General features: G+C 56.8%; 1 protein-coding gene across 2 annotated transcripts in view; it reads left to right on the forward strand.

The window, feature by feature from the left end:
• The window catches only part of EPHB2 (EPH receptor B2), a 143,152-nt gene that overhangs the window by 30,981 nt on the left and 98,373 nt on the right, over positions 1–13,798 (forward strand). For both annotated transcript variants that reach the window (XM_051637365.1, XM_051637366.1), the window contains exon 2: positions 12,123–12,187. In XM_051637365.1, coding sequence (XP_051493325.1) covers positions 12,123–12,187 — 65 coding nt within the window. The remainder of the gene's footprint in view (positions 1–12,122; positions 12,188–13,798) is intronic.

Below are 13,798 nucleotides of genomic sequence, written 5' to 3' on the forward strand. Positions count from 1 at the left end.
GGGCACCGGGGCTTTTGCTGGAGCTTTTTGCTGAGTTTGGAGATAATATCATCCCCTCGTAAATGTGATTACCCTGTATCTGTGTGTGTGCAGGGATGGGGGTGGGGGAGTTGGGGGGGGGTCACCATCTGTGTTTTCCAATAAAAGCAAATTAAAACGGCAGCCTATTAAGGATGGCTCAGTTGGGATGCTGAGCAGGGTTCCAGAGCCTGCTGGAAAGAAGTTGCTTGCAGCCTGTGCCACCACGCAGGGGGACAGCACCTCATTTAGTGCCAGCAGTGCTGGGAGGTGGAACAGGGCCTCACTGCGCCCACCATCCCTGCTCCGGGTGGGGGTGGCTGCTGGCACTGACCTCAGGGGGAAGGGGAGGAAGAGCTGGACAAGAAAAAAACCCCCACGGCCTGGGCTCATGTTCTTGCTGATTCCCTCAGTGGTTGTTGCGTTGGATGGAGGGCAGGGGTTGGTGGGGAAAGGGATGGATGTTGTGCAAGGGCTGATGGTGCTTCTTACCTGCTGGGGCTCTGCAGCCTCTGGGCTTCCTGCTCCATCCCACATCTCCTCGGTGGCCTTGCCCTTGGGTCTGGGGTACAGGAGAGTGGGCCTGGGGACACAAGATGCTGTAGCTGGGGTACAGGAGAGAGGGCCTGGGGTATGGAAGGGCACAAGGAGGTGCAGCCATGCACCCTGGGCATTGCACCTCCTGCCAGCTGGCCGCAGGGCACAGTGGTGGGGCTGGATTATTATGGTACAAAGCAACTCTTCCTGCTGGATATTGCAGCCAGGAGCTGTAGGTGGCATCCACTGCCACATGCCAAGGGTAGTGGCTCCATGTTTGGGCTCCAGTGGTGACAGCTGTGTGTCCCTCCATGCCAGGGGCATGTGCCAGCTCTGTGCCACACTGTGTGCCACACTCTGTGCCAGCTCTGTGCCACACTGTGTGCCAGCTCTGTGCCACACTGTGTGCCACTCTGTGCCACAATGTGTGCCACTCTGTGCCAGCTCTGTGCCACACTCTGTGCCAGCTCTGTGCCAGCTCTGTGCCACACTGTGTGCCACTCTGTGCCAGCTCTGTGCCACACTGTGCCACACTCTGTGCCACACTCTGTGCCACACTCTGTGCCAGCTCTGTGCCACACTGTGTGCCAGCTCTGTGCCACAATGTGTGCCACTCTGTGCCAGCTCTGTGCCACACTCTGTGCCAGCTCTGTGCCACACTGTGTGCCACTCTGTGCCAGCTCTGTGCCACACTCTGTGCCACACTCTGTGCCACACTCTGTGCCACACTGTGTGCCAGCTCTGTGCCACACTGTGTGCCACTCTGTGCCACACTCTGTGCCACACTCTGTGCCAGCTCTGTGCCACACTGTGTGCCAGCTCTGTGCCACACTGTGTGCCACTCTGTGCCACAATGTGTGCCACTCTGTGCCAGCTCTGTGCCACACTCTGTGCCAGCTCTGTGCCAGCTCTGTGCCACACTCTGTGCCAGCTCTGTACCAGCTCTGTGCCACACTCTGTGCCACACTGTTTGCCAGCTCTGTGCCACACTCTGTGCCAGCTCTGTACCAGCTCTGTGCCACACTGTGTGCCAGCTCTGTGCCAGCTCTGTGCCACACTCTGTGCCAGCTCTGTGCCAGCTCTGTGCCAGCTCTGTGCCACACTGTGAGCCAGCTCTGTGCCAGCTCTGTGCCACACTCTGTGCCACACTCTGTGCCACACTCTGTGCCAGCTCTGTGCCACACTCTGTGTCACACTGTGTGTCACACTCTGTGCCAGCTCTGTGCCAGCTCTGTGCCACACTCTGTGCCACACTGTGTGCCAGCTCTGTGCCACACTCTGTGCCACACTGTGTGCCAGCTCTGTGCCAGCTCTGTGCCAGCTCTGTGCCACACTCTGTGCCACACTCTGTGCCAGCTCTGTGCCAGCTCTGTGCCACACTCTGTGCCAGCTCTGTGCCACACTCTGTGCCACACTGTGTGCCAGCTCTGTGCCAGCTCTGTGCCACACTCTGTGCCAGCTCTGTGCCACACTCTGTGTCACACTGTGTGCCAGCTCTGTGCCAGCTCTGTGCCACACTCTGTGTCACACTCTGTGCCAGCTCTGTGCCACACTCTGTGCCACACTCTGTGCCACACTCTGTGCCACACTGTGTGCCAGCTCTGTGCCAGCTCTGTGCCACACTCTGTGCCAGCTCTGTGCCAGCTCTGTGCCAGCTCTGTGCCACACTCTGTGCCACACTCTGTGCCAGCTCTGTGCCAGCTCTGTGCCACACTCTGTGCCAGCTCTGTGCCACACTCTGTGCCACACTCTGTGTCACACTCTGTGCCAGCTCTGTGCCACACTCTGTGCCACACTGTGTGCCAGCTCTGTGCCAGCTCTGTGCCACACTCTGTGCCAGCTCTGTGCCACACTCTGTGTCACACTGTGTGCCAGCTCTGTGCCAGCTCTGTGCCACACTCTGTGCCAGCTCTGTGCCACACTCTGTGCCACACTCTGTGTCACACTCTGTGCCAGCTCTGTGCCACACTCTGTGCCACACTCTGTGCCACACTCTGTGCCACACTGTGTGCCAGCTCTGTGCCAGCTCTGTGCCACACTCTGTGCCAGCTCTGTGCCAGCTCTGTGCCACACTCTGTGTCACACTGTGTGCCAGCTCTGTGCCAGCTCTTTGCCACACTCTGTGCCACACTCTGTGCCAGCTCTGTGCCACACTCTGTGCCAGCTCTGTGCCAGCTCTGTGCCAGCTCTGTGCCACACTCTGTGTCACACTGTGTGCCAGCTCTTTGCCACACTCTGTGCCAGCTCTGTGCCAGCTCTGTGCCAGCTCTGTGCCACACTCTGTGCCACACTGTGTGCCACACTGACAGCTGGGTCTGGGCAGTGGGTGGTGGAGGCTGCCAGCTCCTTCAGGGCGGGAGCATCTCCAGAAGCTGCTCTTGGGCTTGGGGTCTCCAACCTTAGGGAGGAAGAGGGAGTTGCAGGGACGTGGCCCCACTTCTTCCTCCCGGGAGGAGCCTCAGGGAGGAGCTCAGTCGTTGCTGGGCCTGTCCTGCTGGGTGGGTGAGGCTGGATGGGTGAGGACGGCGCTTGCTCAGCCTTGGGATTCCCTCCCGCAAGGTGTCCTGCAGACAATGGGGTCAGTGCCACTGCAGCGACCGAGTCATTAGTGCTGACAGGAGCTGTGAAATGTCTGCATCTGTGTCTTCTCTGTGTGGCCACCACGTTCCCAGCAGCAGCAGGAGGGCCCCTGCTCACTGGCATTTAGCATCTGCATTGTCTCTTCCCGGCAGCCTGCCCTCGGCTCAACTCAGACCACCTACATGTCCCAGCTCCTTTTGGGACAGATGCTGCCAGCAAGGACCATGGGTCCCTGGAGCAGCTTTCAGGGATCTCTGGTGGGGTTATCAGGTTTCTGGTGACCTCTGGGGCAGACGGTGTCAGGAGAGTGAGGCCAGACAGGATGCATCTGCCATAGTGACTGGGGGTGATGTGGCAGCTGGGCAGAGCGTGGTCCTCCCTTGTGTCCAGCCTGACCTGCTTCTTCAGCAGAGGCTCCGGGCTGAAAGATCACAAAATGTTAATTCCCAGCCCCTCCCAGCAGAGAGGGAGAGCTGGGCCAGGCCCCTCCCAGCCAGGCAGATGAGAGGGGACATCCTTAGCACTTGGCTGCCTGGCAGTGACAGTGCCTGGATGGGCAGTGGTCACTTGGGTGCTTAGAAAGCAGGACACATACTTTAATAACTTGCAGGACCCCTGAGAATCATAGAATCATAGAATCCCAGGGGTTGGAAGGGACCTCGAAAGATCATCTAGTCCAACTAGGAGGCTGTTGAGTTGAGCTTTCTCCTTGGTTTGGAGCTTTCCAGCAGTGCAGCAGCCAACACTGTGAGGGACAATGTTTGCAATGGCCAATGACTTGCAACCCTCCAGGCTGGTGGTAGGGTAGGATGGAAAGTGCCTGGCAGAAAAAGACCTGGGGCTGTTGGTCACAGCAGCTGAACATGAGCCAGTGTGTGCCCAGGTGGCCTGGGAGGCCACCAGCATCCTGGCTTGTGTCAGCTCTGGGGTGGGCAGCAGGAGCAGGGCAGGGATCATCCCCCTGTGCTGGGCACTGTGGAGGGGACACCTCAAATCCTGGGGGCAGGTCTGGGCCCCTCAGGACAAGGAGGACATGGAGGGGCTGGAGCGTGTCCAGGGAAGGGCAAGGGAGCTGGGGAAGGGGCTGGAGCACAAGTCTGAGCAGGAGCAGCTGAGGGAGCTGGGGGTGTCCAGCCTGGAGACCAGGAGGTGAGGGGAGACCTGCTGGCTCTGCAGCTGCCTGAGAGGAGGTTGGAGCCAGGGGGGTCGGGCTCTGCTCCCCAGGAACAAGGGATGGGACAAGAGGAAATGGCCTCAAGTTGTGCCAGGGGAGGTTGAGGTTGGATCTTGGGAACAATTTCTTCCTTTAAAGGGTTGTCAGGCCCTGGCCCAGGCTGCCCAGGGCAGGGGGGGAGTCCCCAGCCCTGGAGGGGTTTCAAAGCCCTGGAGATGTGGTGCTGAGGGCCATGGGTCAGTGGTAGCTTTGGCAGGGCTGGGGGAATGGTGGGACTTGGTCTTTAAGGTCTTTTCCAACCAAAATGATTCTGTGATTCTGTGACTTCAGAGGAGGGAGAAGAGGGGCTGGGAAGCCCCTGTGAAGCTGCTTCTCCCAATGTCTTGGCTTTGGGTCGTGGCTGAGCTCCCCCCTGGCTCCAGACTCACCCCTGGGCATGTGCTGTGTGCCCAGCAACCGGGCACAGCTCCCCCAGCCCCACTTCCCTTCTTTCCCATCACAGCAAGGGCACAACAGCAGCAACCCTGGGTTTGGTCCCCTGAGGACAGGTCCAGCAATGGATATGGTCTGTGGAGACGTGGAGGCTCAGGGAAAGGTTTAGGTAGGGATGGGGAAGCCCTTGTGTCACAGGTGGAAAAACATAGGGGGAGTTTCCAGTGAGGCTGCTGAAACTCTTGCTGTAAGGGCAGAATGTCTTGGGGACATCTGCTTTGATGCTGGTCCTGTCTCCAGGTGTCACCCCATAGGTGGGTGAAGGAGTCCCAGGGATCACTACGGACCCCCACCAGCTTCTAGAACCTGCTCACCCGCTGACTCTGATGCTTACAGGCAGGCTTGGGTGATATCCTGGTGGACCAAGGGGCTAGGAAGGCTCCATGGCTCCCAAGAAGTGGTGACACCTTCCCCTTGCCAGCGCTGCGTGGTATCTCTGGGGTCAGCCCTCCATGCCTCGCTGGCCCCAGGACTGTCCACCTGGGGGGCTGGCAGGCCAGACCCTCTGGGTGATGGAGGTCACCCTTATTCTTAGGTGTCTAAGTCTGGCTGGACCTGATTTTGCAGGGAAAGGAGCTGACTGACCAGGTCCCCATCTGCTGGATGTCTTACATCACCCGAGACCACCGGAATGACCTCCTGCAGCCGCCCTTGAGGAGGCCCTTGGGGTGTCTGGGCGGGGGGCGGGTCGGTGGTCCCCATCCCAGCCTCTCCTTGCTCCCAGTCAGACCCTCTCCCTCTTGGAGCTGAAGTGGATCCCTGAGAGCAGCATCCCCAGGCCCCGCCGGCTCACAATGCCGGGCGCTGTTCCCGCGCCAGCGGCTCGGCCCGGGGGGGGATTGGGTTTCAGTCTGTTCCGCTGGCCCCCGGCCAGGGAAAGCAAAGCCTGGGGCTGCAGGGAAGGGCCACTGGGTTTGCTCAGCCCCTTCTCAGCTCTCGCTGGCAAAAAGATTATAAGAAAGCTCCAGCAAAGCAGAGGAGGAAGAGAGGGGGGGGGGCTTTTCAACTTCTGGAAGGGGAAATAGGTTCTGCTGCGAGGGCTCCTCGGGGCGGGGGGACAGACGGGTTTCTCATCAGCCAACCCCCCTGCACGGGGCTGAGGTGGCTGGGCCTGAGCCTGGGCTGCAAACGCCGTTTCAGGAGCACGTGTGCCTGGCAGGAGGATCCATCCCAAGCTGCAGCACCTCTCGCACCGATCCTGCTTTGCTCCACCCGGCCCCAGCACTGAGCTGGCCCTGCAGGATCCCCCCCGGGCTGGGCCAACCCGCTGAGGTGCCCTAGGTGGGCTTACAGGTCACGTCTGGGGGATGGAGACAAGGCACAGGCTCCAGGTCTGCCTGGGGATGACTTTGCTCCCAGCTCACTGGAGGGGATCTGGGCAACTTCTTGCCCCCATTGCTGGCCCAGCACTGACCCCAGGACCCCAGCTGATGTGGTCCTGGGCCAGCTGGGAAGCTTGCGCCCTGTGTTAGCAATACTGGACCAGGATTAAACTGCTGGCAAGTGTCCTACCCTGCAGGAGGAGCTGGCGTGAGGAGGGGAAGGGAAAACGTTGTGGGTGGAAAAATGAGGGTGGAGGCTCTGGCGATCTGTGGGGCTATTTATTTGTCCAGCTGTTTCTTTATCTGGGTGAGTTTGGAGCCTGTGAATGTGAAGGATTTGCCAGGACTTCCAAGAAACTCGGGGCCAGATGCTCTAAGTTGGTCTAAATTGGCAAAACTCCATGGACATTGTTTTTCTGGACACTGAGAAGTGTGTCTGCAGCGTGCAGGGCTCCTCCGTTAATCCCTTGCCCCTCCAGCCCCTGCCACTGTCCCTTGGTCCTGTCATTCTCCATCTCCCAGTCCTGGCCACCCCATGCTGGTGTCTCCAATCCTCAGCAGCACCCAGTGTGATCCCAGCCTTGTCCTACCCTCAGGTCTGCCTATCAGTCTCAGTCCTGACCTGGCCAGATGGGAAAAGCAGGTGCAGCTGAGATGCCCACACTCATCTCACCTGTGGCTGAGCACCAAGAAGACCATGCAGAAGACTAGGATCTCCTCACCCAGGTCATTGGCAGAGCAGATTCATCACCTTGTTGGTGTCTTAGCGTAGCTGTTGAGTATCTGGAGGTGGTGATATGAGTGATGATGCATCTTTAGAGGCAACGTGTTGGAGCTGGAGCCCTTGTTGGAGCAGCAGAGCCAACGACGGGCCCCAGTTGCTTATTGAAAGCATCTTCAAAGTGAAAAGGACGGGCACTTATCTCCTAACCATCCCGTGGGGAGCAGCGTGGTTTCTGGTGGGAAGCTGGCCAGGGTTGTGTCTGCTGGTTTTGAGCAGCTGCAGGTTTATTTATCATGCCGCGGGCAGCGTGTGAGTCTGCAGATAAACACACGGGAGGGAAGAACACAAACAACAACACTGAGAAAATGCTGCTCCGCAGAGAGCGTTTTGCTGAGCCCCAGCTATCTCCAGCCACCCAGCCCTGCTGCTGCCCCGTGGCCTTGCCCAGGGTGTCATCACCCTCAGTGCCCAGGGGTTGCTCTGCCCTGGCCACTCGGGGGGTCTCTCTGGGGCTGCCACAGCACCAGCCCCTCAGCCTGTCGTTTGGTGCTGCCGAAGCAGCAGGACAGCACCATGAAAGCCTCGACCATGACAGTGAGTGAAGCTGCTGGGTTTGCTGGTTGGAGCAGTCACCTTCTGCTCCCCACGGCTGGCAGGGCACTAACAGCTGGGTTGGGGTTGCTCATCCAGAAAGTTGTCCTCAGTGGAGGGTTTGGTCCCGTTGGGTGCCTGGAACAGGGAATGAGCATGGGGCAGCCCACAGGGAGGAAGGATCAGGAGACCTGCTGGTGAGGTATGGCCATGGTAGCCCACCATGGGTCACCGTGGGCACAGAAGGTGCAAAGACTGAGTGTGCTGAGGGCAGCACTGCTGGCCCTGCTGTGGGTGGAGGAGCTCTGGAGGATGGTGGGTTCCCATTCCCTGGGGTTTATCATGTCTCGTGTGGGGCTTGCACCTGCAGCAGAGCTCTGGATGACTGACATCTTGGTGCCTGGAGTCACCCACCTATTCAGAGATGTCCATGAGTATCTCCTCAGTTATCATTCCTTGATGGCCAGAAGGAACCAAGAGGACCTCCTGCCCAGTGTGTGCTCCAGCAGCATCTACTGCTCTAGCTCCTGCCTCACCCAGGATGGGGAAGGAAACGGGGCAAGATCTGCATCTCTTGGCAATTGCTCTTCACGGGTGGTTACCTCCCCTGGTAGGACTGAGTCTTGTTTGCCATGTGTCCTCCTGGGTTCAGCTCCCAGGCAAAGCTGCAGCTGCCGTTTCCCTCCCAGGCTGAGGAGCAGTTTGCTGCTACTTTCTCCTGGTGTAGATCCTTGCAAACCACAAGGAGTCATCTTGCAAACTCCTCTTTGATGAGCTTCCACAGTCCCCCTGCAGCAATGAAAACCCATCCAGCTGAAGGAGAAATAGACCCTGGGGGAACCTCAGCCTTTCTCTTGCTCAGCTGAGGTGGGTGGTGGGGTCTTGTCTTGCTTTCTCAAACTCCCCTGGTTTTTTGGTTGCTAATTCAGACTCTGTGCCAGCACTTCCAAGGTGGGTTCTCAGAGCAGGGTTTGGCTCCATCTTCTTGGGGCCTTCCTCCCACTATGGTCTGCCCACCACTGCTGTGGAGATGTGAGCATGTCAGAGCCTGGGAGAGAGGCAGAGAGAAGTCCCTGCAGATGAGGGATGTGTTGGCTCATTGGACGTGGATCTGGTTTTTTTTTAATATTATTTTTTTTCTGGAGAAATTAATTAATGTATTTCCTTTGTTTGGAAGTAAGAAACTCCTCAGGGGTGAGACAGGGATTTCCCCTGGAGGACCATGTGGCCTCCTCAATCTCAGGTGGAGGGTGAGGGGTTCTCCTGGCCGGGTATACAAGCAAGATGACTCTGTCACAGGCTGTTATTCAGGCACTGAGGTGTTTGGAAGTCAGCCACCAACACCACCACCACTGAAACTCATCCTGGCTTCCCATCCTCTTTTGCAGGCAGCAGGTTCACTCTGATCCCTGGGGACCAGCCAGTCAAAATTTTCTGTAGTTGAAGCAACTCTTGCTGAGTGCTGACCTGCCAACCCACCTCCAAATGGGCTCCAGACGGGGCAGCAGTTTGGTGGAAAAGCTGTTCAAAAAGGGGGTGCGGGGACCACAGTCTGGGGGGTCCACCTTGCACCAAGAAGGTTGATAAACAGGAGCCTGAAAGAAGGGAACCCAGTTTGGGGTGGGAGAATAAGGAAGCTCAACTCATTTAGTCGTCTTGGAGATGATTCTTTTGCCACTTTGAAGCATCAGAAGAGGGAAAGGAGCTTTTGCATAGTAGAGTCTTTGTACAAGTAGAAGGAAATCTAGTAACTGGGAGCCGAGCAGTGTTAATTCAGCCTCAAATTAATGGCAGATCTTTTTTTATGAGAAGATAATTGACCCCTGGAAAAATCTGCTTCAAACCTGCCAATTCCTACTCCTCCTTGTGTCAAAGCAAGATGTCCTTGAGCCAGCTGAGGTAGATGTGCAGCTCCAAGGAGATGAGCAGTTCTTCAGCTGGGGATGAGGGGCATCTCTGCATCAACAACATCTGCATTGCTCCCAGTTTTCATTAAAGAAAAGGCTTTTACAAATGCAAAAGGCTTCAAAATATTCTCTTTATTTGGGGATTTTTTAATACTGGTGTGAATTGTTTCTTCTTTTCCATTCTAGTCCCTGCTATTAATACACTCCCTGTGCACCACAGTCATTGATAGTTAAGATAAATAACAAATGTAGGGGTTTTTTTTTCAAAAAATAATGCAGTGTCTAGTTAGCACTGGGTGAAAAATGTTGTTTTCCTTGTAGATGAAAGTGCCACTGGTGTTTTAATGAAAAAACCAGCTACTCTGATAAAATAAACACTATTACTGAACTATGTAAACAGATACTCAGTTTAAAAAGAAATTCCATAAATCTGAATGACAACATTTCTGGACTAGCTGTTTTCCAGAACTCTTCCTAGTGGGAAAATTTGGAAAGAACTATTTTTGCTGTTGAGTCTTGGACTGAAACCAAATTTTGAAATCCTGGTTTCCTGTGAACTGGAAACCACTGGCTCTAACCGGGAGTAACGAGCAGCCCCCAGTCTGAAAATGATTTACTGCCAGAAGTGGGTGCAAGGAGCATATCTGAGCTGAGGCAGTTTTGGGCACTTTTTGGGAAAAGGGGAGTTGAGCTGCTCTGTTGGGCAGGCTGACCACCAGCCACTCCTGCCCCCAGGCCTGTCTCTGAAATCATGAGTCTGCTCAGCTCGTCTTCCTTTGTTTTTGTTCAACGTAGTGAAAGTGGAGAAGGTGGAGATGATTTCTGGGGGTTCGTGGCAGGATGCTTGGGTTTTAGTGGGGAGGAGCAGCAGCAGGACATGGTCACAGGCAGGAACTCTCCATTGTTGTGGCCGTGGGAGCTGGCAGCATTTGTTGGGTTGCAGGAGGGTGGCTGGAGATCCTGGCTATTTTGGGGTTCTCCTGGTTCAGCTCTCATTGAGCTGGTGTGGGGGTGGCTGAGTATCTGGTGCAGAAGATGCTTTTTCTTGAGAGCTGCAGAGCCCTGAAGCTGGACTGTTTCCCTGCCTGTCCTGAGAGGGCAGGGAAAGTGAAGCTGCCAGACAAGTTCTGTGTTTGTGTCCTGTGTGTGTGGGATGGATGCTTTGCAGCATCCCTGCCAAGGCCACTGGCATCCTGAGGGCACACCCCGAAAGCGAGGGCAGATTCCTGCTCTCCCTACAGAGCAGAGGGACAGAATATCCTCTGGGAGCATCACCTTGGTCTCAGCACAGAATCACTGGGACCTGTTCACTCTCTCCCACAAGTCTCAGTGTGCTGAAACCCATGGGTGTGATTTCTAAACTGGGATGTTGTCCTGTTTTCTTTAAATCAGCATTGGGCACAGAGCAGAAAAATCATAGAATCATAGAATCAGAGGGGTTGGAAGGGACCTCTGAAGATCATCAAGTCCAACCCCCCTGCTGCAGCAGGAACACCCAGGGCAGGTCACACAGGAACGTGTCCAGATGGGTCTTGGAAGTCTCCAGAGAAGGAGACTCCACAGCCTCTCTGGGCAGCCTGTCCCAGGGCTCTGTCACCCTCACAGGAAAGAAGTTTCTCCTCAAGTTGAGGTCCTTCTCCATGGGGCTGCTTTCTAGCAGGTCAACCCCATATCTGTACTGGTGCATGGTATTTTTCATCCCCAGGTGCAGTGCTCTACACTTATTCTTGTTGAACCTCATGAGGTTCCTCTTTGCCCAGCTCTCCAGCCTGTCCAGATCTCACTGAATGGCTGCACAACCTCCAGGTGGATCAGCCAGTCCTCCCAGCTTCATATCATCAGCAAACTTGCTGAGGATACACTGTCCCCTCATCCATGTCACTGACGAAGATGTTGACTAAGACTGGGCCCAGCACTGACCCCAGGGGAACACCACGAGTCACAGGTCTCCAACTAGACCTGATGTTGCAACAAGGGTTCACAACCACAGACCAGGAGGATGTTGAGTTAACCAGACAGTGGAAACCACTGGTGGAAGTGTCTGTCCAGTGTGGGTCTGATGGGGCCATCTGGCCCGTTCCTGTGCTGGATGGGGAACACCACAGACTGTAGCTCAAGTACTGGGGTGCCACAAAGTGTGTATCCCTTCTTGTGCCATCACTGTAGTCAGGCCAACCTGTAGCTATTTGGGTTGAAAGACACTTCAGCGCTGGAAGCGGGATGAGCTGTAGGAAGGACAAGGAGGCTTTGCTGTCCACGTGGCTTAGGGGGACTTCTCTCTTCTGGTTGGCAGTGGCATCACCTGGTCATTTTCAACCCAAGTCACCTGTAGAACGTTGGCTGCATTTTTTAGTACTTGTTTCTTCCTGTGTGCTGCTGCATCACCAAGGATTCTGCCGGCCATGCAAAATTCTGGGGAAAAAACCTCCCCCTTTTGCAAAAGAAACTGGGAGGTGGTGGAGGGAACCTGCTCAGGCTGAGCTGTGTGGGGCTGTCAAACCCTGGATTGTGAGGAGGGAAGTCCAGCTGGGCTGGTGGGTGGAAGAGTCTGTGCCCCCATGTGTTGCAGGAGGTGGGCCAGGGAGCAGTGGGTCATGGATGGGAAAGCAAAGGGGTGGAGGGACCAATGCCAGGTTCCTCCCCAGCTGAGGGCTGACCAGAGGGCTCTGCACAGGCTGGGCTTGATAGCTGCAGTCCTGGGCTGGCTCCTCTCCACCCCTGTCCCTTCCACCAGCCTCAGGTGGCCACTGAGTTCTTGTTTCACCTTCTTCCTGCAGAGACACTGATGGACTCCACGACGGCAACGGCAGAGCTGGGCTGGACGGTGCATCCTCCCTCAGGGGTAAGTTGTCCTGGCTCTGTACGGGGGCCTGGAGCCCGTCCTGCCCTCACAGAGTTGTAGAAGGGTTTTGCTTGGAAAGAAACAAGTCCCACCATTCCCCCAGCCTGGCCAAGGCCACCACTAACCCATGTCCCTCACCACATTTATGTGTCTTTTAAACCCCTCCAGGGATGGGGACTCCCCCCCTGCCCTGGGCAGCCTGGGCCAGGGCCTGACAACCCTTGCCAGGAAGGAATTGTTCCCAAGATCCAACCTAAACCTCCCCTGGCACAACTTGAGGTTGTTTCCTCTTGTCCCATCCCTTGTTCCTGGGGAGCAGAGCCCGACCCCCCTGGCTCCAACCTCCTCTCAGGCAGCTGCAGAGCCAGCAGGTCTCCCCTCACCTCCTGGTCTCCAGGCTGGACACCCCCAGCTCCCTCAGCTGCTCCTGCTCAGACTTGTGCTCCAGCCCCTTCCCCAGCTCCCTTGCCCTTCCCTGGACACGCTCCAGCCCCTCCATGTCCTTCTTGTCCTGAGGGGCCCAGACCTGCCCCCAGGATTTGAGGTGTCCCCTCCCCAGTGCCCAGCACAGGGGAACATCCACTGGTGCTGCATGAAGACATTTCTCTGGCCCTCACCCCGGGGCTGACACCGAGCCCCTTCCCCAAGCCAGCTGTGCAGAAGAAAAGAAGTGACCAAGAAAAGCCCCTGTGGAGGAGATTAAACTCATCTCCCCACAGCCGTGCTGCCCTGCCCCATCACCATGAGAAAGCCCCGGGTCTGGCTGCTCCCCCAGCGCCGGCCGGGGCTGCCGGAGGGGGATGGCGGGTCCACAATGGGCAGGAGCAGAGGTCAAGTCCTTCTCTCTCCTCGCCCAGCCTGTCTTGTTTGTGGTGTTTCCATATGTAAAGCACGCCCTGCTCCCGGCTGCCCAGCCCGCCAGTAATGAGGCCTGGGCCTGCTGGAAGCCAGCTCCCTGAACTATTGTGCTGCCTCCTGCTTTTGAGCTCCTGGCATGTTAATTAGAGAGCAAGGAGAAAAGGAGAGGCTCCTAATTAAGTGTCCAGGCAGCACAGGGGCTGGTGCACGGGAGTGACTTTCTCTCCCAGCTGAGAAAAAGGGGGCTCGGGAGCCCCCACGTATGGAGGTGCAAGGGGATGCTGGAGGTCCTGAGCCTGGTCCTGGGGCTTCTCCCAGCTCCTCTGTCACCAGCAGGATGGAGGTGCCTGCCTGGAAACGTCCAGGGCAGCCCTAACGTTTCTGCTGGGGTTTGCCTCCTGTCCCCACCCCGGCGGGCTGGCACGGTGTGTGTCGTGCCCTGTGCTGTGTCTGTCGCAGGCGCTGGTGTTGCAGCAGCTTCATGGCTTCTCCCAGAGTGGCCCTGTGCCCACTGGCAGGACAGGGTGTCCCACCCATGGTGGCTTGGCTTTGGCAAGGCTGGGTGCCTGGAAGACAAAAGCTGCTGGGTGCTTTTCCCCTTTGTTGCCTCTTTGGTGATAATTAGCCAGCCAAAAGCCCAGACAGTTCCTCTACCTCCCTCCATCCGTGGAGGTCTTGGGCTGCTCAGAGGTCTCCCTGTGTCCACCTGCCACTGTCTGATGTTCATCCCCAAGCTGGAGGAACTTTCCTTCC

The sequence above is a fragment of the Apus apus genome, chromosome 20, assembly GCF_020740795.1.
Source record: "Apus apus isolate bApuApu2 chromosome 20, bApuApu2.pri.cur, whole genome shotgun sequence".
Lineage (NCBI taxonomy): Eukaryota > Metazoa > Chordata > Aves > Apodiformes > Apodidae > Apus > Apus apus.